Source organism: Hypanus sabinus, chromosome 1 (assembly GCF_030144855.1).
Source record: "Hypanus sabinus isolate sHypSab1 chromosome 1, sHypSab1.hap1, whole genome shotgun sequence".
Taxonomy (NCBI): Eukaryota; Metazoa; Chordata; class Chondrichthyes; order Myliobatiformes; family Dasyatidae; genus Hypanus; species Hypanus sabinus.
The window spans coordinates 205,470,666-205,497,364 of record NC_082706.1 but is presented as its reverse complement, the minus strand read 5'-3'; the positions used below and the strand labels follow the sequence as shown (position 1 = coordinate 205,497,364).

The 26,699-nt window shown below is 43.1% G+C and overlaps 1 protein-coding gene across 1 annotated transcript in view; it reads left to right on the top strand.

Moving 5' to 3' along the window:
• Positions 1–26,699, top strand: part of pou6f2 (POU class 6 homeobox 2) — a 632,671-nt gene that overhangs the window by 563,903 nt on the left and 42,069 nt on the right. The window contains exons 8-9 of the mRNA XM_059984603.1: positions 4,928–5,096; positions 23,547–23,715. Coding sequence (XP_059840586.1) covers positions 4,928–5,096; positions 23,547–23,715 — 338 coding nt within the window. The remainder of the gene's footprint in view (positions 1–4,927; positions 5,097–23,546; positions 23,716–26,699) is intronic.

Here is a 26,699-nt window from a genome sequence, read left to right as displayed (position 1 = left end):
ATCATATGATCAGCCGGGTACATATCACAAGTCCTGGTTATGTGACCACTGACGCCAGGCAGACAATCTCTGAGGAGTACTGATAATGATTGGGGTCACCCGTCTTATAAAGACACTGTCAATGGCAAATCACCTCTGCAGAAAAATTTGCCAAGGATAATCATGGTCACCATGATCATCTACATCATATGACATGGCATAAAATGATGATGTTGACTTATGTTTTTTTACTTCTTACTGTAAATTATAATTTTTTTTAATGTATCGCATTGTACTCTTGCCTCAAAACAACAAATATTCGCAACATTTCACAACAATCTCACCACCCTCTGAATGAAGAGGCTTCACCTCATGTTCCCCTTAAACTTTTCACCTTTCACCCTTAACCCATGACCTCTGGTTGTTGTTCCACCCATCCTCAGTAGATGGTATTTACTGCTGGTATTTACTGTATCTATACCCCTTATAATTTTGTATATCTCTATCAAGTTTCCCTTCAGTCATCTATATTCCAAGGAATAAGGTCTTAACCTATTCAGTCTTTCCTTATAACTCAGGTCCTCCAGACCCGACAACATCCTTGTACATTTTCTTGTACTCTTCCAACCGTATTTACACTTTTTCTGTAGGTAGGTGACCAAAACTGCACACAATATTCTAAATTAGGCATCACCAATATCTTATACAGCTTCAACATAACGTCCCATCTCCTGTACTTAATACTTTGATTAACAAAGGCCAGTTTGCCAAAAGCTTTCTTTATGACACTATCTACCTGCGACTCCACTTTCAACGAATTATGGACCTCCCAGATTCTTTTGTTCTACCACACTCCTCAGTGCCCTACCATTCACAGTGTAAGACCTATCCTGGTTGGGCCAACCAAAGTACAAAACCTTACACTTGTCAGCATCAAGTTCCAATTGTCATTCCTCAGCCCATTTTTCCAGCTGATGCAGATCCCTCTGCAAGCCATGATAGAATTCCTCGCTATCCACTACACCCCTAATCTGGGTGTCATTGCAAATTTGCTGATCCAGTTAACCGCATTATCATCGGAATCATTGATACTGATGACAAACAACAAAGGACCCAGCACCAATCCCTGAGGCACACCACTAGTCACAGGCCTTCAATCAGAGAGGCAACCACCTATTATCACTCTCTGGCTTCTCCCACAAAGCCAATGTCTAATCCAATTTTCTACCTCATCCTAAGTGCCGAATGACTGAACCTTCCTGACCAACTTCCTATGCGAGAACTTGTCAAATTCCTTACTAAAGTCCATGTAGACAACATCCACCACCTTGCCTTCATCAACTTCCTAGCAACTTCCTCAGAAAACTCTATAAGATTGGTTAGACATGACCTACCATGCACAAAGGCATGCTGACTATACTCATATAGTCATATATGACCAAATACTCATATATCCAGTCCATTAGAATACCTTCCAATAACTTTCCCACATTTGATGTCAGACTCACCAGCTGATAATTTCTTGCTTTCTGTTTAAAGCCTTTTTTTTAAACAGCAGAGCAATATTGGCCTCTGGTATCTCTCCTGTCACTAAGGGTGTTTTAAATATCTCGGCTAGGGCCCCGGCAAGTTATGCACTTGCCTCCCGTGGGGTCTGAGGGAGCACCTTGTCAGGGCCTGGGGATTGATCCACCCTGATTTGCCTCAAAATAGCAAACATCTCCTCTTCTGTAATCTGTACAGGGTCCATGAAGTTGATGCTGCTTTGCTTCACTCTGTGTCCACATTCTGGGTAAATACAGATGCAAAAAATTCATTTAAGATCTCCCCCACCTGCTTTGGCTCCACACACAGATTACCATCCGAGTCTTCCAGAGGACCAATTTTATCTCCTGCAGTCCTTTTGCTCTTAACATATCTGTAGAACCCCTTAGGATTCTCCTTCACCTTGACTGCTAGAACAACTTCATGCCTTCTTTTAGCCCTCTTGATTTCTTTCTTAAGTGTTCTCTTGCATTTCTTATCCTCCATAAGCACCTCATTTGTTCCTACCTGCTATGTACTTCTTTTTTTCTCTCAACCAGGACTTCAAAATCTCTTGAAAACCAACGTTCCCTACACTTGTTATCTTTACATTTTATTTTGACAGACACATACAAGCTACTGTATGTACTCTCAAAATCTTGCTATTGAAGGCCTCCCACTTACCAAGTACAGCACTGCCAGAATACACCTATCCCAATCCACATTTGCCAGTTCATTTCTGATACCCTTAACATAGAGCCAAGTCAATTACAGTTCATTGCCACCCTGGACACAAGAGGTTCTGCAGATGTCAGAAATCTTGAACAACATGCACAAGACCCTGGAGGAGTTCAGCAGGTGTGAAGGGAAGTGTACAGTTTATGCCAACTTGAACTTGAATGTTTCTGGCCGAGAGTCCTGATGAAGGGTCTTGGCCTGAAATATCAACTGTTTATTCCACTCCATAGATTTCCCAGTGGTCTACATTTTTAACTTGAATCCTCATTTCTAATCCAATATGTCAGTCAATGGCTTCCTCTGCTTCCATGGTGAGGCCACTCTGAGACTGGAGGAGCAACATCTCAGTTCTATCTTGGTGGCCTTCCAGCTTCCAGTAATTTCACCCCCTCTCCCTTCTCTCCTTTTCCATTCCCCATCTTGGCTCCCTTCCCACCCCTTCTCTTCCCTCGCCTGCCTATCACCTCTGTCTGGTGCCCCTCCACCTTCCCATTCTCCCATCCTCTTCTATCACACTCCTTCTTTTTCAGCCCTTTACCTTTTCCATCTCTCTCCACCCAGTTTCTCACTTAATCTCCCTTCACCCACCTACCTCCTCCCTCATCTGGTCTCACCAATCTCCTTTCAGCCTGTAATCCTTCTCCTCCCCCACCTTCTTATTCTGCCTTCTTTCCCTTCCTTTCCAGTCCTGATGAAGGGTCTCAGCCTGAAACATCCACTGGTTATTCCCCTCCATAGATGCTGCCTGACCTGCTGAGTTGCTCCAGCATTTTATGTGTGTTGCTCTGGGTTTCCAACATCTGAAGAATCTTCTGTGTTTATGATTTGTTTTTGTTGGTGGTGTTAGTGGAAGAAAAATATAGGGAGAATTGTCTGCACTTTTTTAACTGTTGCCATGGGACCCTTTACTTCATTGGCACCCTCGATTGACATTTAGACCTCAAAACCAGAGGACAAAGGGAGCATAATCAGTCCATTAAGTCCTTCAAGTCTACTCTGCCGTTCAATCTACCTGTGCCTTCAATATTCCATAGGTTTCAAAGAGATACGCCATCATTTTTCTAAACTCCAGGGCCATCAAATGCTCCTCATACATTAACCATTTCATTCCTGGATCATTCTTGTGAGCCTCTGGACCCTCTCCAATGCCAGCTCATCCTTTCTTAGATGAGGTCTTCATCGGTCAAGATCAAACATCTCAACTATATCGATATGCCAGCCAGTATGTAAACCAGGAGAGTACAATATGGAGAGCAAGCTGTTGCCCGTGTAGCAGACTCCCCTTCTCCACACAGCTGATGAATCCAAAGGAATAACAGGGACCGATGCAGTTTGATACCAGCAGCATCGCAGGAGTTGCCAGTCAGCGTTGAACTCAACGTAGGACTGCTTTAGGGATTCCAGCTCCGGATTTTTTCTTGGGGTTACTCCTGAAGATCTCCACATGAGTGGGTACAGCCACAAGGCAGTGGAAGTTTGAGATCAGAGTTTTAATTCTACTAGATAAGCAGCCCACACCACTGCTGACAAAGCCCCTCTGCCCAAAGTGACTGATTTTAAGGTGCCAGTAACCCACCCTTTCCCTTTCTCCTGTCCGTAGAAACAGTTCCACCAGACAGGTTAGCTAAACTGCATGTGAAGGCCAGGAGCTGGACTTGGTTGAATTGACTTTATCCTTACATCCTACTTATACATGAGGAGTAACAACCTTCACCTTACATCTTCGTTCAAATATGCAATTATAGTAATTTATAATAAATATTATGTTCAACAGCATAGTCAATATAACACAGAAATACAGTTGCATCAACATGAATTAATCAGTCTGATGGCCTGGTGGAAGAAGCTGTCCCGGAGCCTGTTGGTCCTGGTTTTTATGCTGCGGTACCGTTTTCTGGATGATAGCAGCTGGAGCAGTTTGTGGTTGGGATGACTCGGGTCCCCAATGATCCTTGTCAGAGGCTATTTAAGACGCATGCAATTAGGAGCATTTTAATAGATAGTGGGAGCACCAACTGTGGTCTGACCAATGCCTTATAAAACCTTGGCGTCACACCTTGCTTTGATATTCTAGTCCTCTTGAAATGAATGCTAACCTTCCTTACCACTAACACAACCTCAAGTTAACCTTTAGGGAATCCTATACGAAGACTCCCAAGTCCCTGTGCAACTCTGATTTCTGAATTCACATCCTGTTTCAAAAATGTTGTTTGAATTTAAAGCCAAGAGGCAGATTTGATGGAGGTGTACAAAATTACAAGGGGCATAGAGAGGGTCAATGCAAGCAGGTTTGTATCCACTGACGATGAGTGAGACTAGAATGAGAGGTCATAGGTTAAGGGTGAAAAGTGAAATGTTTAAGGGAAACTTCTCTCAGAATGTGGTGAAAGTGTGACACGAGTGAAAATGGTTCAATTTCAACATTTAAGAAACATTTGGATAGGAACATGGATGGGAGGGGTATGGAGGTCTATGGTCTGGGTGCAGGCTGATTAACAGTTCAGCATGGACTAGATGGGCTGAAAGGCCTGTTTTTGTGCTGATGTGCTCTATGATTCTATTCCTTGAGGCATTAGATCTAGTTTATGTGAAAATGTGTGAGAACTGATATTGCTTGTTGCTTTTCTGAAGAACTGGGTGTATTCTAACCTTTGGCCATATGTCTGTGTGTTCTCTTTCCCCACAGCCACCACAGCCACAGCACCCGCAGGTAGGCCACGCAGTGTCGCAGGCTAACCTTCTGCATATGGCACATGGGCAGTCCTCCCTCGCACAAAGCCCGGTGCGTCAAGCCTGCTCTTCCTCCTCTTCGTCCTGTTCATCTTCAGCTCTGAGTGTCGGACAGTTAGTCAGCAGTAAGTAGGGGCTTCTCTCCGCAACGTTTTCCATCCACCTCCTTTGTTCTCAGACAAGCACTATAATGGATTTAATGCATCTGACACACAATCTTTGGCGTGTAGCTTCTTTCTGGAGCTCTGGCCAGGCCAGTTCAGTTTAAAGTTTCTAAGTACATTTAATATCAGAGAATGGATATAGAATCCAACCTGAAATTCACCCTCTTCACAGACATCCACAAAACAAAGAAACTCCATAGAATGATATAAACTTCGAAGCCCTGAAGCTCCTCTTTCCTCACACAAGCAACAGCAAAAGCATCGACCCTCCCCTCCACTTCCACCTCACCCCCTCCCCCCCCCCCACACACACACACACACACACACACACACACACACACACACACACACACACACACACACACACACACACACACACACACACACACACACATATGCAGGCAGCAGACACACCAAAGAGGGATTGATGTAGAGTCCATTGAACTACAGCTCACAAACCTGCTCTTCGATATCTCAGACAGGCTCCCTCTCTCCAGTCAGGGAGAGGTAGGCTGCTCTTGTCACAACAAGAGCCACCACACCAGCAGCTCGCTGTTCCAAAGTTACAGTCTTCTGCATCACTTCACCAAGCCAGTTCTCATACAGAATCAAACTTAGAAGATTTTTACGGATCAGAATTAGAAACTCTACAGATTCTAATCAGACAAGGGAGAAAAACTAGAGTATTCAGCCCATTGAGTCTGCTCCACCATTTGACTATGGCTAATATATTTTCCCTCTCAACCCCTTCTCCCTTTAACCTTTGACCCCCTGCCCCCCCCACCCAGTATCTATCAACCTCCACTTTAAATATACCCAATCACTTGGTCACCACAGCCGTCTGTGGCAATAAATTCCCACCCATTGACGAAAGAAATTCCTGCTCATCTCTGTTCTAAAGGGACATCTTTCTATTCTGAGCCTGTGCCTCAGATTCTAGACTTGTCCCACGAAGCACAGGTTCTCAGCCTGGGGTCCATGGAATGGTATTGGTCCATGACATAAAAAAGGTTGGGTGCTGTAATGTATGGCTCTATTTCTTTTAGAGCAATGACCCCCCCCCCCACTCCCACCAGCACTACATATTGATCTGTTGTCTGTGCATGCGCTGTTGTTTTCAGTCTCTGTCTCTGCCTGTCTCGCTGCAATGTGAATAAACCAGTTCAGGCCATCTCCCACGTGCATGGGCTTTTATTTAATTGGGATGTAGTTCTGCACAGACACAACAAATTGGCAACAATTATGAACCTGAATATCAGAAAATATCACGAACCACACCAGCAAGAGTTAAATAGCACGAGAAAGCTGTCAAGGAGGTTAACAAAGGAATGCATGAGTAACAGTAAAAGACGTGCTGAATTTAAAGTGCAAATAATGTGGAGATGGCTTTGGTCAGGAAAGTTGATGAATTTGATAGCACTAATGAAGGCTGGGAGCTATATATCGAGAAGGTTGAACTGTATTGTAACATGAGCAAAGTGGAGGAACAAAAGAAATCCCCTATGCTTCTTAGCTCAATGGCCCTAAGTCTCTTATGCAGCTTAGTAACCCCTGAAAAGCTAGCAAGTCAGACATTCGATGAAATTATTACAATTTTACAAAATCACTTGCCCCCAAACCAATGGTAATAGCTGAGAGATTTAGATTTTACAAAAGGAACCAGTCAAAAGATGAAAACCTTTCTGAATTCATTGCAGAAATGCACAAAATTCCCAGTACTGTGACTTAAGAGTTGAACTTTCTGATGCATTAAGGGATAGGCTTGTATGTGGCATGCATAGTCAAAGCACTCTAAAGAGACTATTACCAAAAGAGACTGAACCTTAGAACAGGCATTCACCATTGCATATCATTAGAGACTGCAGCAAACGGTGCAGCAGAACTACAAAACAGGAGGTTAGAATGTGTAATGCACAAAATGTCCCTGAATGGTGCAAAAAAACAAAAATGTTATCAATGTGGTAGATCCTCCCAGGATGCAAATGACTGTTGGTTCAAAGAAAAAGTCTGCAGAAAGTGTCACAGACAAGGTCACAGAGAGAGTGTGCAAGGCAGACAAAAAGCTCAACCAACTGCAAAGTCACAAACACAAAACTAAGCAAATGCATAAAGTTACCAAATGTAAAACTGAATCAGACAACACAGAGTCTGACATAGGTGTGCTGTCATGCTAGATCTACAAAGTACAACTGAAGCAGATCACAAAATTATATGGATCACAACTGATGGTTTTCTAATTTACCATTAGAGAAGACCTCAGTGACTTACAAAGACAAACTAGTGTCTCCCAAAGGCAAACTGAAAGTAAATGTGATGTATGGAGATCAAAGACAACTGTTAGAGCTTTATATGGAAGTGGAAGGCCAGCACTTTGAAGATGTGAATGAGAAAAATTCAACTAAATTGGTACTCAATCAAAGGTCTCAGTGTATCATCGATAGGCAACGTAGGCCCAAATGGTAGCACTAACCAGAGACTGTCACAGCTGCATAATGCTAATGAGAAGGTGTTTGAGAAGGGGATTGGTAAACTCAAAGGCACGGATGCCAGAATTGAACTGGATGAAGCAGCAACACCAAGATTCCATAAAGCGTGTCCAATGCCTTACACACAACCTCTTAAAGTGGATGCTGAACTGCCGAGCATGGAGGCATCTGGAATTCCCTCCAAGGTTGAGTGGAGCAATTGGGCTATGCCCATTGTCCCAGTAATCAAGAAGGGGAAGGCTGGAGCCATTCACATATGTGGGTATTTCAAGGTGAGCATCAGCCTAATGCTGTGTATTTTCAGTATCACCTACCACAAATAGAAGACATTTTTGCATCTTTGGAAGGCAGGGAGAGGTTTTCAAAGATTGACTTGTCACAAGCCTATCTGCAAATGAAGATTGAGGAGTCAAGCAGGAAGTTCCTCACAATCAACACTCACAAGGGTCTGTTCCAGTACAATCGTCTCGTCTTTGGCGTCACATCAGCTCCAGCAGTCTGGCAAAGAACAATGGACCAAGTGCTCCAAGATATCCCAGGAATACAATGTTACTTTGATGTCATCATTGTGACTGGCAAAAATGATGAAGAGCACCTCCAGGACCTTGGTAAATGCTTACTAGGCTGAGCGAGTGTGGTTTGCATGCAAAGAGAGAGAAATGTGAGTTTTTCAAGAATGTGATCTCATATTGTGGATATGTCATTGATGTGCATGACTTACATAAGTCACAAGAAAAGACTGAAATAGTGCTACGGGCACCCAAACTGGAAAATGTGTCACAACTGAGGTCATACTTGGGCCTTGTAAACTACTACCATTATTGAACACACTGTTGCAGACAGGAGCAAAGTGGGAATAGTCACAAAGATGTGAAAGAGCGTTCAAGGAAACAAAGAGACTACTAACATCCGATGAACTGCTCACCCATTATGACCTCATCCCTGCTCATCAGATGGGCAATGGAGCCATCTTGTCACACGTTATGAAAGATAGATCTGAACACTCGATTGCATTTGCTTCAAGATCACTGAGAGCAGAGCACAACTACACACAGATTGACCGAGAGGCCCTTAGTCTGGTATGGGTAATAAAGAGGTTCCGCCACTACCTCTATTGACAAATGTTTACGCTATTGACAGAACACAAGCCCCTTGTATCCATTTTCCATCCCTGGAAGGGAATTCCGGTGATGACTGCTACCCGGTTACAACATTGGGCATGGTTCCTAGAAGCCTATTCTTATGACATAGAGTTCCAGGGTACTAAACAACACAGCAATGCTGATGGCTTGTCACATCTTTCAAATGGCAATTTAAAAATTCTGTGACCCAGCAGAAGTGTTCCACACCGCATTGGTGAACTAGTGCAGGTAACAAATTCCAAAATACAAAGAGCAACAAGGAATGACCCAACATTGTCAAAAGTCTATGAAATCACCACACCAGGATGGCCAGCTCATGGTAACCCTATGTTTCAGAGTTCTCAGCAAGCCAAGACCAATTGTTGGCATGTCAAAGAACGCTGATGTGTGGATCTCGTGTTGTGGTTCCCTCTAACCTGCACACCAGAGCATTAGAAAATCTTCATGAAGGACACCTGGACAGAGTCAAGATTAACATTCTCAACTGGAACTACATGAGATGGCTGGGAAGAGATAAACAGATTGAAGATTTGCCCAAAAAGAAGTTCAGGATGCCAAAAAGTTCAAAATGCACCCCCACAAGCACTGTTACACTGATGGGAGTAACTGTCGTCACCATGGCAAAGAGTACATATTGACTTTGCTGGGTCATTCATGGACTTCACATTTCTGATTGCTGTGGAAACTCATTTGAAGTGGCCGGAGGTCATACAAATGAAGTCAGCCACCTCAGAAAAGATTGTCTCCGCTCTAAGTACTATCTTTGCCAGAAATGGCAACCTGAACAATTTGTGCATGACAATGGACCACAATACACATCAGAGTAATTCAGACTATTCATGAAAAGATGGCATCAGACTTTTCAAGTCATCTCCTCACCATCCAGCAACGAATGGGTTCGCTGAAAGGTTTATCCAAACATTCAAGAAGTCCATTAAGGCTATGGACAAAGAGGTAATTTCTCTACAGCACTAAGTGGACAACTTCCTTTTTGTGTATGGGTACCAGATCTCTATTCCTGCAATTTCAAATCTAACACCTGCAACGCTGTTCGTGACCAGGAATCTGAGATCTCGCATAGACCTCCTGAAACCAGGTCTACAGAGGGAAGTACAGAATAAACAGTTCAGCCTGTTGCCAAGTGAACCAGCAAGGAACTTCAAGATTGGACAGTAAGTCCAAGCACATGATTATCGAGAAGACAAGTGGACATCCGGTAGATTTGCTGCAAGAACTGAAACACTGATGCACACAGTGAATGTTGGAAATCGGACATGGAGACATCATGTGGACCAGATACTGAATGCTCAACTCAAGAACATACCTGAGTCGACTACATCCAACAAGATGGACACATTACAGTCACCGGACTTACCTCTCAGTGATGATGTCACTGACAGCAATGTGACATAGGAAACCGAGAACGCTGTCTTAGACAAGACACCTACCGAGACTAGTGCCCCTCCACAGGTCCAGTCACAATGAGAACGTGATCGTTGACAAGACACCTGCCAAACCTGATGCCACTCCACTAGTCCAGAGGTGCTATCCAGGAAGAAACAGAGTGGCACCCAAAAGGCTGAACCTTGAGAACTGTGAAGTTAGACATGGACTGTTATTGTGAAAGCATGTGCATTCGGAATATGGGCTTATGAAAGGGAGATTGAATATTTTATACATATACAGTTTTATGTTGCATTAGTCTAAAGAGGGGAAGTGTAATGTATGGATCTATTACTTTTAGAGTAGTGACTCCCCATAGCACTACATGTCGATTGGTGTCTACACAAGCGCTGTTGTCTAGACATGCAGATTGTTCTCTCTCTCTCACTGCAGTGTGAATACACCAGTTAAAGCCATCTCCCATGAGTGTGCTTTTATTTAATCGAGCTGTAACTGTGCACAGGCACACCAGGTGCCCCCTGCACTATTGGAAATATCCTCTCCAAGTGCACTCTATTTAGGCCTTTCAGTATTCGATAGTGTTCATTAAGATCCCGTTCCCCCTATTCTTCTAAACTCCAGTGAGAACAGGCCCAAAGCCATCAAACACTCATCATATGTTAACCCTTTCCTTCCTGGGATCATTGTCATGAACTTCTTAGTAACCCTCTCTCATGTCAGCACATATTTTCTCAGATAAGAGACCCAAAACTGCCTGATACTAGTTATTCTAGTTATTAGAATCCACCAGGTGTTTTATAATGATTGGTCATTAAAACATCATATCAAAAGAAATGGGGTAAGTCTTTGACCAAGCATCGTAGGAAAGGGAATGGGGTAAAGACCAAGAAATAGGATTAAATTAGTCTGCTGCAGCTGAAGTGCCAAGGTAGGTATTTAGTTCATTCATTATGTGCCGTGGACGATCATGACCATGACCATGATTGTTCTAGGCAAATTTTTTGACAAAAGTGGTTTCCCATTGCCCTCTTCTGTCTTTACAAGTTGGGTGACCCCAGTCATTATCAATACTCTTCAGAGTTTGTCTGCCTTGTATCAGTGGTTATATAACCAGGACGTGATATGCACCAGCTGCGTATATGACCATCCACTTCATGTGACCCTGATCGGGGGGCTAAGCAGGCGCTACACCTTGCCAAACAGTGATCTGCAGGCTAATGGAGGGAAGGAGCGTCTTACACCTCCTTTGGTAGAGACGTATCTCCACCCCACCACACAAAGGTACTTAGTGAGTAGGGTACAAGACCATAAGACATAGGAGCAGAATTAGGCCATCTGGCCCATTGAGTCTGCTCTGCCATTCGATCATGGCTGATCCTTTTTTTTTCTGCTCCTCAACCCCAGTTTCTGGCCTTCTCCCCATAATCTTTGATACCATGTACAATCAAGAACCTATCAATCTCTGCCTTAAATACTCCCAATGACCTGGCCTCCCGGCACGTGGCAACAAATTACACAAATTCATCACCCTTTAGCTAAAGAAATTTCTCCGCATCTCTGTTTTGAAAGGGCGCCTTTCTATCCTGAGGCTGTGCCCTCTTGTCCTAGACTCTCTCCCCATGGGAAACATCCTTTCCACATCTACTCTATCTAGACCTTTCAACATTCAAAAAGTTTCAATGAGCCCCTCATCCTTCTGAAATCCAGCGAGTACGGACCCAGAGCCATCAAACATTCTTTGTATGATAACCCTTTCATTCCATAAAAGGCTTCCTGCAGTGTTCTGAGGTTATAATTCTAAGTAAGTGGGATTAATCTAAGGCCAAGTTGGAAGGAAAAAAATCAGCAGAATCTCAATAAAGTCCACCACTCGTGATTTTGAGTGAAGATCATTGGAGGTAGCTCCTTCCATTATTTCTTTCAGGTTTCCACTACAATCACACCGGATAAAAAAAGATAGCAGAAAACCTACTGACATGGAAATATCAAAATGAAGAGACCATTTAATCTCATGAACCTACTTCATCATGGCTAATCTGGAATTCCATCTTAGTAACCTGCCTTGGGTCCATTTCCCTTCGACCAGAGTCATGTTCCTCTACAGCGCAGAAATCAGCCCTATGACCCATCCAGTCCATGCTGAGCTATTAATCTTCCTAATCCCATTGACCTGCACCTGAACCCTGACACTTAAAGCCACTCCCATCCATGGAGCTATCCAAATGACTCTTCAATGTTGTGATGTGAGGATGAGTTTATGGAGTACTTGGTGACGCAGGATAAGATAGGGCAATGTTAGTATAGAGAAAATCTTGCCTGACGAACCTATTGGAATTCTTTGAGGAGATTACATATAAGATATAGATAAAAGGGATGAAGTGGATGTTGTATATTTGGACTTTCAGAAGGCCTTTGACAAGGTGCCACACATGAGGCTGCTTAGCAAGTTAAGAGCCCATGGTATTACAAGAAGGTTAATACTATGGCTGATTAGTAGGAAGCAGTGAGTGAGAATAAAAGGATCCTTTTCTGATTGGCTGCCAGTGACTAGTGGTGTTCCACGAGGGTCAGTGTTGGGACCGCTTCTTTTTATGCTGTATATAAATGATTTAGACGATGGAATAGATGGCTTTGTTGCCAAGTTTTCAGATGCTACAACAATTAGTGGAGGGGCGGGTAGTGTTGAGGAAACAGGTAGGATGCAGAAGGACTTAGACAGTGGCAATGAAATACAATGTTGGAAAATGCATGGTCATACACTATGGCAGTAGAAATAAATGTGCAGACTATGTTCTAAACAGGAAGATAATCCAAAAATCTGAGCTGTAAAGAAACTTGGGAGTTCTTGTGCAGAACACCCTGAAAGTTAACTTGCAGGTAGAATCTGTGGTGAGGAAGGCAAATGTAATGATGTCATTCATTTCAAGAGGTCTAGAATACAAGAGCAGGGTTGTGATGCTGAGGCTTTATAAGGCACTGGTGAGGCGCCACCTTGAGTATTGTGAACAGTTTTGGGCCCCTCATCTAAGAAAAGATGTGGTGGCATTGGAAAGGGTCCAGAGAAGGTTCACAAGGATGATTCCGGGAATGAAAGGGTTATCATATAAGGTAACGTTTGATAACTCTGGGTCTGTACTTGCTGGAATTTAGAAGGATGGAGGGGGGGATCTCATTGAAACCTTTCAAATGTTGAAAGGTCTGAACAGAGTGGATGTGGAAAGGATATTTCCCGTTTTGGGGAAGTCTGGAACAAGGGGGCAGAGTCTCAGGATAGAAGGGTGTCTATTTGAAACAGAGATGTGGTGAAATTTCTTTAGCCAGAATGTGATGAATTTGTAGAATTTATTACCACAGGCAGCTGTGGAGGCCAGGTTGTATTTAAGACAGAGCTTATTAGGTTCTTGAATGGACAGGGCATCAAAGGTTACAGGGAGAAGGCTGAAGAGTAGGGCTGAGGTGGGGGAAAAAAGGATCAGCTATGATTGAATGGCAGAGCAGACTCGATGAACCAAAAGGCCTAATTCTGCTCCTATGTCTTACGGTCTAAATGTTGAAATTGAACCCGTATCCATCACTTCTGCTCATTTCGCACTCGCACCACCCTCTGAGTGAAGAAGTCCGCCCTCATGTTTCCCTTAAATATTTCACCTTTCATCCTTAACCTATGACTTCTCGTTCTAGTCTCACCAGCCAATTGGTCTAATTCTTACATTGTCCCAATTGTAATATCTTCAGCTGGTAAAGTGACTATACAGTACCATTAAACAATTAGGCCTACACAGGAATATCTATGTGAATCTCCAGAAGCCACAATACTAAACACCACTAGAATAGTTCAAAAGTTCCTAGCAGTTGAGAAATGAGTGTGCTTGGCTCTGCCCACACCTCAGGTTTTACCAGTCTGAGCTGAGAAAAAATAAAAATATTAATAAATAAGCAATAAATATTGAGAACATGAGATGAAAAGCAATTGAAAGTGAGTCCATAGGTTGTGGGAACAGTTCAGTTGTGGGGCGAGTGAAGTTATCCATACTGGTTCAGCAGCCTGATGTTTGAGGGGTAATAACGGTTCCGGAACCTGGTGATGTGCTCCTGAGGCTCCTGTACCTCCATCCTGATTACACAGGCCCCTTACTTGTATCTGCTTACTCGTGCCAGGTGGGGCAGCCCAGTCGTAGCAGGGCACCGGGATCCAGGTCCTAGAACATGGCACTGCTCAGAGCTTAGTCAATCTAAGCACCAACACAGATAGACTGGAAGCCCAAGTGTCGAGTATGGAGGAAAGGGTCGGGCTGAGTTTGCTCGCTCTCTCGCAAATGTTCATTTCTTTCTCTGCAACACTGAGGCTCTGAACTGAACTGGCTGCTGTGCTTTTCTGCACCACTGGTGTGACCCAGGCTTGGCTTGGGCCTACTCCCGCAGTTCTGCGAGAGGATCTGGGACTCAGACTGGTTCGGGATGCTTCTATTGTTTACACAAATGTGTCTTTTTTTTCTTTCTCTACGCACTGGTTTTTGGTCTATTATCTAAATGGGTTATTCGAGTTTCTTGCTTCGTGGCTGCCTGTAAACAGGCAAATTTGAAGATGTATAATTTATACATCCTTTGATCATAAATACTTTGAATCTTTGTACCTTACCGATACTGCACCAGAATATGTGGATCCTAGATCGGCCTGTATAGCCACCAGAGGACCCATCAATAGACATCCCTTTAGGACTACATCGTGCTGTACTCAAGTGAGCACACCACTCCTAACTCTTGGGAAAAGCTTCCTACAATCTACTCCTCAAAATTTAATATACCTCAATCATCTTCCATTTTACACCTTCCAGTCCACAGGCACAAAAATAGATAAAACCTCTTCAGTCTCCTCCCAGCCAACATGGAGTGAAGGAGGGTGAGAGGTGACTTGTACAAGATAATAAACAGCATAGATCGAATGGACAGCTGGAGATTTTTTCCTACTCCCACCATGTCCTGCTTTTGCTGAAACTTTTCTTTTACACTTTTGTTACCTTGAAAATCCAGCTGTCTCCTCATTTTAACTTCTCCTTGTACTTTAATCTCTAACATATTCTTATATAATATTTTAGTCTTTATAACTATTTAATGATGTTTTTTGTTGCATGTCTCACCAACACTCAAGAAGAAATTCATAATACATGGAAATGTACAGTGTCGTGCAAAAGTCTTAGATGCATAAAGTACCCATAAAAGTATTCAACCCCCCCCCCCCCGAAGTTTTCATGTTTTATTTGTTTACAACATTGAATCACAGTGGATTTAATTTGGTTTTTTTTACATGAAACAATAGAAAAAGACTTGTGTCAAAGTGAAACCAGATCTCTACAAAGTGATCTAAATTAATTACACATTTTAAACACACAATGATTGATTGTATAAGTATTCACCCCCTTTAATATGACACACCAAATCATCACTGGTGCAGCCAGTTGGTTTCAGGAGTCACATAATTAGTTAAATGGAGATCACCTGTGTGCAGTCACGGTGTTGCAATTGATTGTAGTAAAAATACACCTGTGTCTGGAAGCTCCGACTGCCGGTGAGTCAGTGTCCTGGCAAAAACTACACCACGAAGACAAAAGAACACTCCAAGCAACGCCACAAAAAGGTTATTGAAAAGCAAAACTCAGGAGATGGATACAAGAAAAGTTCCAAGTCACTGGATGTCCCTTGGAGTACAGTGATGTCAATCATCAAGAAATGGAGAGAATTTGGCACGGCTGTAAATCTGCCGAGAGCAGGCCGTCCTCAAAAGCTGAGTGACCGTGCAAGAAGCGGACTAGTGAGGGAGGCCACCAAGAGACCTGTGACAACTTTGGAGAAATTACAAGCTTCAGTGGGGAGATGGGAGAGACTGCACATACAATAACTGTTGTCCAGGTGCTTCACCAGTCACAGCTTTATGGGAGAGTGACAAAGAGAAAACCACTCTTGGGGGGTGGGGGAACTCCTATGAAATCTTGACTAGAGTTTGCCAGAAGGTATGTGGGAGACTCTGAAGTCAGCTGGAAGAAGGTTCTATCATTTGATTAAAACAAAATTGAGCTTTTTAGCCATCAGACTAAGTGCTATGTTTGACATAAGCTAAACACTGAATATCATCAAAAACACACCATCCCTACCATGAAGCACGGTGGTGGCTGCATCATGCTGTGGGGATGCTTCACTGTGGCAGGCCCTGGAAGGCTTGTGAAGGTAGAGGGCAAAGTAAATGCAACAAAATACAGGGAAATCCTGGAGGGGAACCTGATGCAGTCTGCAGGAGAACTGTGACTTGGGAGAAGATTTGTTTTCCAGCAAGACAATGACCCCAAACATAAAGCCAAAACTACACAAGAATGGCTTAAAAACAGCAAAGCTAATGCCCTGGAATGGCCAAGTCAGAGTCCAGACTCAATCTGATTGAAAATTTGTAGCTGGACTTGAAAAGGGCTGTTCACTAATGATTTCCATGCAATCTGACAGAGCTTGAGCAATTTTGTAAAGACGAATGAGGAAAAATTGCAGTGTCCAGATGTGTAAAGCTGATAGAGACCTATCCACACAGACTCAAGGTTGTGATTGCTGCCAAATACTGACTTGAAGGGAGCAAGTACTTGTGCAATCAATTATTCTGTGTTTAATAATTGTAATACACTTAGACCAATTTGTAGAAATTTGTTTTCACTTTGACACAAAAATCCACTATGATTCAATGTTGTAAAACAATAAAACATGAAATATTCCAATGGGGGTAAATATTGTTTATAGACACTGTGTGTATATATAGCTCAGGTTCCCAAGAATTTTGCACAGTACTGTATTTGTCAATGTGGAGTGGAGAACAAGTTTGTAGACTTGGCTGGAGCAAAGGATGTTGGGAATGGTGAGGGTGGAGTGCCGGAGGAGGGGTATGGGACAGGTGGCAGAGGAGAAGTGCCAAGGGTGGGGGTAACATGGGCCATGATTCCCCTCTCCCTGCCTCCTTCCCACTCTCAGTCCATAATAAAGACCTATATCAGAATCAGGTTTATTATCAGCCGTGTGTCATGAAATTTATATTTTTCTCTCTGTAGCAGCAGTTTAGTGTAACACATAAAATTTCTACAGTACTGAGCAAAAGTCTTGGGCACCCTAATTACATGTATGTGCCTAGTAATTTTGCACAGTACTGTATTTGCCAAATAAAGTCGATCTTTAATCATACCCTGCTAAATAAATCTCATGTAAACTTCTGGTACGAATATCCTGAATTAGACCTTAAGACTACAACACACAGGAGCAGAATTAGGCCATTTGACCCATCAAGTCTGCTCCACCATTCCATCATGGTGGTTTTATTTTCCCTCAACCCCATTCTCCCGCCTTCTCAACGTAACCTTTGACGCTCTTTCTAATCATGAAGCTATCAACATATTTAAAAATACCCAATGACTTGGCCTCCATACCTCCCTCTGGCTAAAGAAATTCCTCTTCATCTCTGTTCTAAAGTGACTTCCTTCTATTCTGAGGCTGTGCCTTCTGGTCTTAGACTCCCCCTCTAAAAGAATGTCCTTTTCACATCCTCTCAAGATTTTTCAATATTTGATAGGTTTCAATTAAATCTCCCCTCATTCTTCTAAACTCCAGTGAGTACTGGCCAGAGCCACCGAATGCACTTTATAAATTAACCCTTTCATCACCAGGATAATTTTCATGAACCACCTTTGAACCCTCTCCAGTGCCAGCACTTCCTTTCTTGGATAAGGGGCCCAGACTCCACGTGTGGTCTGACCAATGCTTTATAAAGTCCCAGCATTACATCATTGCTTTTATATTCAAAAACTTGTAGCAAGCCTTCATGAATTTTCTATGAACAAAAGAAGATGTTCTTAAAACTGGGAGCATTTCAGCAAGTGCGCAGATCTAAGCAGTTATACACACACCAGCTTTAAAATTCTGGCAGTCAACATCTGTGGAGGAAACTCTGACTGTTTGAATGTACACCTTATAAGGACGAGTTAGCCATCTTGCTCTTTTTCAGCAGACGCCATGGGGTTTCTCTCTCCATGCTCCCGTCTGAATGATGTTGTAAAGCTGTATTTTATATTTCTTCCAGCCTGAATTTGTAGCAAGTTTTTAGCTTTTTATTCTTCCCCTGTTGCAGCCTGTTTTTCTCAGTCTTTCTCCTTATACTTACAGTCGTAGAGCACAGCAGCACAGAAACAGGCCCTTCGGCCCATCTAGTCCATGCCAAGCTATTACTCTGCTTCGTCCCGTCGACCTGTACCTGGAAAATATTCCTCCGTACCCCTCCCGTTCATGCACTTATCCAAGTTTTTCTTAAACTCACATCCACCACTTCTGTGACAGCTCGTTCCACACTCTCACCACCTTCTGAGTGAGGAAATTCCCTCTCATGTTCCCCTGAGCATTTCAACTATCACCCTTAACCCATGACCTCTAGTTCTAGTCTTCCCCACCCTCAGTAAATCCTGCTTGTATTTACCCTATCGATACCCCTCATAATCAAGTAATTTACCAGTTTATTTAAATCGCATCAATATTTATTGTATTTTAAGTTTTGAAATCCAAAGTTTTGTATTCCATTGGTATCGCTTTTTTTCCTAAACAGCTGAAGTTACCAAGGCTACTGCTTACCCTGTCTATACCCCTCATAATTTTGTATACCTCCATCAAATCTCCCCTCAGTCTCCTGTGTTCTAGGGAAAAAAATCCTAACCTATTAAATCTTACCCTATAACTCCGGTCCTCAAATCCCAGCAACTCCTTTTCTGCACTCTTTTGATCTTATTGGTACCTTTCCTATAGGTATGTTGAAGTTATGCAAGACATTGGTGAGGCCTAATTTGGACAGTTCTGGGTCACCTATCTACAAGAAAGATGTAAATAAGGTTAAAAGACTACATAGAAAAAACACAGATACGTTGCTGGGTCTGGAGGACCTCAGCTACAAGGAAAGGTTGAATAGGTTAGAATTCTATTCCCTGGAACATAGAAAATTGAGAGGAGATTTGATAGTGGTATACAAAATTATCGGATGTATAAATAGGGTAAATGCAAGCAGGCTTTTCCCACTGAGGATGGGTGGAGGTCATGGGGTAAGGGTGAAAGGTGAGCAGTTTATGGGGAATATGAGTCTTCACTCAGAAGGTTGTGTGAGCGTGGAACATGTTGCCAGTACAAGTGGTGCATGCAAGCTCGATTTTAATGTTTAAGAGAAGTTTGGGTAGGTACATGGATGGTAGAGTTTTAGAGGGCTATGGTCCTGCCGTAGATCAATGGGAGTAGGCAGATTAAATGGTTTTGGCATGGACTAGATGGGCAAAATGGCCTGTTTCTCTGCTGTATTTTTCTATGACTCTGACTCTAAATACATAGTTGACCAGAACTTCATTGCTGTTCATTCCTTCAACCAATCTCCCACTCGAGACATTCAGCCACATTCATACCCACTCCGCTCCCAGCCTAGTCACTTCAACACCTTGTACACATGATCATACAAGTCCCATTTTTCAACAAAGGGGCTTTGCTGTAATATTAATGTGTCTGGATCCTTGGGGTTCATTAAAGTGACGATAGTGTAGTATTGTCACTGTGCATGTAATAATTCACCTCTAATGAACCTAAAGTTCCAGAAGCTTTGAGGCAGTGAAAAAGAAGGCATCATTCATTAAAGACCCCCATCACCCACAACATGCTCTCTTCTCATTGCTGCCATCAGGGAAGAGGTACAGGAGCCCAAAGGCACACACTCCGTGTTTTTGGAACAGCTTCTTCTCATCGCCATCAGATTTCAAAGTTCACAGTACATTTATTATCGAAGCATGTCTGCAGTATTCAACTCTGAAATTCAGCTTCCTCGCAGACAGCCATGAAACAAAGCCGAACCATGGAACCAACCCATTCAAAGAAAACCGTCAAACATCAAACCCCCATCCTCCCCCTCACACACAAAAACGTTGGGCAAACAGCAACAAAAAAAACTGAAAGGCGTACTTCAGTGCAGTCCAGCTCCGTGTTCATTGTCTGCAGGCTGTCCCAATTCAAAAACCACCAATGGACAATGAACCCACGTACACTACCTCACTACTTTTGATTTCTGTTTTTTATGAGGGGCATTGATCATGTGGATAGCCAGAGGCTTTTTCCCAGGGCCGAAATGGCTAACAAGAGGGGACATAGTTTTAAAGTGCTTGGAAGTAGGTAAAGAGGAGACCTCAGGGGTAAGTTTTTCACACAGAGAGTGGTGGGTGCGTGGAATGCACTGCCAGCGATGGTGGTGGAGGCAGATACAATAGGGTCTTTTAAGAGCCTCTTAGATATGTACATTGAGCTTAGGAAAATAGAGGGCTATGTGCTGGGGAAATTCTGGGCAGTTTCTAGAATAGGTTACATGGTCGGCAAAGCATTGTGGGCTGTCGGGGCTGTAAGACGCGGCAGATTTCTTGTGTTTCTATGTTTTTCTCTCTTTTTGCACTACCTATTTAATTTATTTTTTATACCTTTAACGTAATTTACAGTTTTTATTATGTATTGCAATATACTGCTGCTGCATAACAACAAATTTAACAATGCATGCCAGTGATATTAAACCTGATCCCGATTTAAATTCTGATTCTAGAACTGAAAACACAGAACAGTACAGTGTAGAGACAGACCATTCAGCCCACAATGTTGTGGCGAGCCAGCTAAAGGCAAATCAAAACCCAAGTGCTAATCCCTCCTACCTACGCCATGTCCGTATCCCTCACATCGATGTGCCTATACAAACACCTTTTAAAAGCCTCTAATGTATTTGCCTCTACCACGACGAGACAGTGCATTCCATGCATCTACCACTCTCTGAGTAAAAAACTTACCCTTGCATCTCCCTTGAACCTACTCCCCTCTCAACTTCAATGCATGCTCTTTGGTATTAGTTGTTTCAACCCCGTGAGATAGATGCTCTGCCCACTCTATCCATGCCTCTCATCATCTTATAAACCTCTTCCCTTGGCCTCTGGCACTCCAGAAAAAAACAACCAAGCTTCTCCAGCCTCCAGTGACAGCACATGCCCTTTAAACCAGGCAGCATCTGGGTGAACCCCTTCTTCACCCTCTCCAAAGCATGGCGTAGATTTAAGCATTGCGGACAGTTTAGTCAGTTCTTGTTTGCTGGAGCTCCCTTTCAAATTGTAGTAAATGAACAAAATAGATGAACCAATCAGTGAATCTGACCAAGAGCTCTAAGTGTGCTTGCAGGATAGTCTACCTCAGTACAGTGGCTGCATTTGTGTGTGTTTCGGTTGTAGGGTAACGTAGTGGGTGACAGGTAACACATACTGTTCATAGTGGAAACTGTACTACGTAAAACACTGCCAGTGAGTTGCGTTCAAAGGTTCATTTCATTATCAAAGTATGTATGCAGAATACAACTCTGAGGTTAGTCTTCTCCAGATAGGCATGAATCACAGACAAAACATGGAAGTTGTTGAAGGAAAAGGCATCAATACCCCTCCCACATGGGGGAGAAAAACAGGAACAGAACTCGGAAATCTCAACCCCCACCTCACACAAATGCTAACAGGTTGTCCACCCAGATAACAGCAGCTACAACATCAGACCCCCATCCTCTAACGCACACAAAAATCTAGCAGATCATTCACATGGAAAGCAACCAACAATAACATCAGACCCCAAATCCCCAACTCCTCCCCGCTCAAAAAATAACATATCACCAATCAGCAACAAGAAAGAAAACCCTGTCTAATTTTAAGAGAGAGTGTCTGACATTATGTCATCAATGTAAGGCGACTACTTTTTTGGTTTGTTCGTAATGGAATAAAGGGCTGCAGCTTTTGTTTAGCATGTAAAAAACTCTTGCCTGTTTTATTCACAAAATCCTACATAATCAATGTGTTCAGTTTTGGTTTATGTGTGCCTGCGTGGAACATTTGCTCGTGCGTAGGTGGGTGTTTGTGCATGTGCACCATTACACCATGTGTTGAAATGTTCCCACTAGGAAGTCAGAGATCTTCCTTGTAGACATCCCTAGGGATGGAGGGTGACTTTTTGCCGGAGTTTTGTGTGTCCTGAGGAGGTTCAAGTGAGCACTACAGACCTTCACAGATGGGTCTCAAGTTGGCTGACTGTGCAGGTGGATGAGTCACAAACACAAGAGGTGCTGGAAATCCAGAGCAACACACACAAAATGCCGGAGGAACTCAGCAGGTCAGGCAGCATCTATGGAGAAGAATCCGAATCAGGTTTAATATCACTGGTACAGGCTGTGAAATCTGTTACATAATAAAAACTGAAGATTACAGAAAGAAGTACAGTATATATATTTTTTTTTAATTAAATAACTAGTATAGAAAGAGAAAAAAAAATAGTGAGGTAGTGTTCATGGGCTCAATGTCCATTCAGAAATCTGATGGCAGAGGCAGGGAAGATACTCCTGAATTGTTGAGTGTGTGTATTCAGGTTCCTGTACCTCCTCCTTGATGGTGGCAATGGGAAGAGGGCATGACCCAGCTCACGGAGGTCCTTAATGACGGATGTCAACTTTCTGATGCACCGCTCCTTGAAGTTGTCCTGGATTCTGGGGAGGCTGGCGCCCATAATGGAGCTGACTGAGTTCACAACTTTCTGCATCTTATTTCAAACAGAGAAGAGTATAGGGTTTCTTCCTGTGCATGAGACACAGCCAAGAACCTGGGAAGAGTGTCAAACATGTACTCAGCACGGGCTCCTCAGTATCTTTCCCTCGCAACAATTAAAACCCAGCTCTTCTTGTCAATGGATGATACCATAAGACCATAGAGCATAAGAATTAGGCCATTCAGCCCATCGTCTGTTCTGCTATTCCACCATGGCTGATTCATTATCCCTCTCAACACCACTATCCTGCCTTTTCCCATAGCCTTCAACATCCTTACCAATCAAGAACCTATCAACCTCTACTTTAAATATACCCAATGACTTGATGTCCACAGCCGGGTCTGTAAACATAGATTCACCACCCTCTGGCTACAGATGTTCCTCCTCATCTCTGTTCTAAATGGATGTCCCTCTATTCTGAACCCGGCCTCTCTGTCACAGACTCTCCCACTGCAGGAAACATCATCACATCCACTCTATCTAGGCCTTTCAATGTTTGATAGGTTTTAATAGGATCCCCTCTTATTCTTCTAAACTCCAGCAAGTTCAAGTCCAGAGCCATCAAACATGACCCCTTTCGTTCCCGAGATTATTCTCGTGATCCCCCCGCTGGACCTCTGTGTGAATTCACGTAGGCATCTGCATGTGTCCGTATTTGTTTACATGTGTCTGTACTCCAGTGTGTTTACTCCCTGATTCACTAACACACCTTGTTTATGCACTCACTGCAGATCCTCAGACAGCGGCCGGTGAAGTCGACGGAGTGAACCTTGAAGAAATTCGTGAGTTTGCAAAAGCATTTAAAATCCGACGTCTGTCTCTTGGTCTGACACAGACACAGGTTGGACAGGCCTTAAGTGCCACTGAGGGACCAGCATACAGCCAATCTGCCATCTGCAGGTAGCTAAGTACTTTGTGACTTTTGGAATTTGACCAGTATGCTTGGTGAGTGTGTCAAAACGTGTTTAACAGCAACTTCTTTCACTTCCGTTCTGAGCGATCCGATTAATGACATCTGAAATAGGACATAAGTAGTGAAATTTAAAACACAGTTTTTAAATAAATAAATATTTGGTATCAATATTATCAATTTTATATTTCAAATTATCAAATAAATATTTGATGAATAAATTCATCGATTTTATTTTTGATTTTATTTATTTGGAGATAGAATGCGGAATAGGTCCTTCTGGCCCTTCGAGTCACGCCACCCAGCAACCCACCAATTTAACTCTAGCCTAATCACAGGACAATTAGAGGACCTGAGTTACAGGGCAAGGTTTGGTGGGTTAAGACTTCATTCTGTGGAGTACAGGAGATTGAAGGGAGGTTTGATACAGATATACAAAATTCTGAGGGCCTTAGATCTTAGAGGTATACAACATGATGAGAGGTGTAATTATGTGAGTGCATGCAGGCTTTTCCCCCTCAGGTTGGGTGAGGCTAGAACTAGAGGCCATACTGTAGGTTCAGGGTGAACGTGAAATATTCGAGTGGATCCTAACAGGGATCTTCCTCACTCAGAGGGTGGTGAGAGGGTGGAACGAGCTGCCAGCACAACTGGTAGATGTAGGTTCAGTTGTAACATTTAAGGGAAGTTTGGATGAGGGGGATATGGAGGGCTATAATCCAGGTGCAGGTAGATAGGATTGGGCAGAAGATCAGGTTGGCATGGACTAGATGGGCCAAAGGGCCTGTTACCATTCAGTAGTACTGCATGATTCCACAAGCCTGAGAGAAGCAATGGTCTAAAAATCAGATCATGAACAGGAATGGTTAACTTCGTCCACTGGCCTTGTTAATACAGTCTTGTATGCTCTGGCTGATACTCCGAGTCCAATAGATAAACATCTGTTATATATGTGATATGCTGGGGTAGTATGTAAGATTGGTAGCAGGAAACACTGAGGTGAAGAGAGTCGATGGTGGCCAGCAGTAGCCTGCATTTTGAATATCGAAGTCATGGGGACCACAATTCCTGGCTTTACAGAACAGAAAATTACTTTGAACCTGCCCCCCAGAAACAAATCAAAGTTCGAAGTATATTCATCTGATTATCTACATAATCCCATGGATCACAGACTGGTATCAAAGTTCAAAGTGAATTTTATTATCATATGTATGTCACCATATACAACCCTGAGATTTGTTTTCCTGCGGACATTCATAATAGAAAATACAATCAATGAAAAACAACACACAAAGACTGACAAATAACCAATGTGTAAATGATAATATGTGCAGGTACAAAACAAATAGTGATAGTAAATAAATGATACTGGGAACTGAGTCCTTCAAAGTGAGTCTGTGGGCTGTGGAATCAATTCAGAGTTGACGTGATTGAAGTTGTCTATGCCAGTTCAGGAGTCTGATAGCTGAAGGGTACCAACTATTCCTGAACCTGGTGCCGTAGGTCCTTGAGCTCCTGTACTTCCCACCCAATAGTGGCAAAAAAATGTCAGCTTGTCACTGCTGGTCTTTTCTACAACACAAGCTTTTTTCCCTCTTTTTCTCACACAGCCAGCCTAATTACCTTTTCCTTTCTAACTTGTAATTAGGTAGCGTCCCATTAAATGGAACCAAATCCATGCTGTCCACTTTCGGTAGTGTTTCAGGTGGTGAGTTCCATATTCTAATCTCCCTCAAGGTAAATCGAACGCTGCAGCACAGTACAGGCCATTGATGCTGTGTCAAGCTTTTAACTTGCTCCAAACTCAACTTGACGCATCCCACATAGCCCTCCATTTTTCTATCATCTATGTGCCCATCTAAGAGACCTATGTCCCTGATGTACCTTCCAGTAAGATGGCTCCATTAAGTGGCTAATGTTTGGATGCAGTTCCATTGGGAATCATCAGATATCCCCATTTAGGACTGTTGCAGCTGATATCCACAGTCACACCCATGGGTACTTCAGTAAGCAGTATCAAGACATTTAAAAAATTTATCGATATTCATAATTGACAAACCTCGGATTCAGGTCATGTGTGCAGTTCCCCTTTAAGAACTCAGAAATGGGGATGCCGCATCAGTCTACAGGTACAGTTGAAATGCAGAGGCCTCATAATTTCACTCCCGACTATCCTGCTGGCAAATGTACAGTCTCTGGAAAATAAAATTGAAGATTTCAGAGCAAGATATAGGCATCCATTAGTCTCGAGAGACCATGGATTTGTGCCTCGGAAAGTTTCCAGGGCTCAGGCCTGGGCAGGGTTCTGTGCGAGACCAGCAGTTGCCCATGATTCAAGTCTCCCCTCTCCACGCCACCAATGTTGTCCAAGGAAAGGTCACTAGGGCCTATACAGCTTGACATCGGTGTTGTCGCAGAGCAATGTGTGGTTAGGTGCCTTACTCAAGGACACAACTAGACCAATGCCTTGTCCACTTGGCCATGCGCCAACACAAGCAAGAATGTTGTACTAAATGGATATCAGAGACTGCTGTGGACTCTACAGAAATGTGGCTCAGACTTGCAATTTTGAACGCATCGCTGAAACTCAATGGCTTCACTATTCGCTGCAAGGACAGGACAGCTCAGTCTTTTAAAGGCAGAGGAGGTGGAGTGTGCTTTATGATTAACTCATCATGGTGCATAAACGTGATGGTTTATGCACATTTATGTCCTGCTCACCTGACCTGAAACTTCTAACGGTCAAATGCCATCCATTTTATCTGCTGAAGGAGTTTTCTGCCATCATCCTGGCAGCGGTGTACATTCCACCTCGGGCCAGGGTCAGGCAGGCACCGGAGCAGCTGAGCAACGTAATCAATAGGCACAAAACTGAGCACCCTGATGCCTTCCCTACCAACCAGGCCAGCTTGAAGAAATCTCTGAACCATTACCACCAACATATCACTTGTGGAACCAGAAGAGCAAACACACT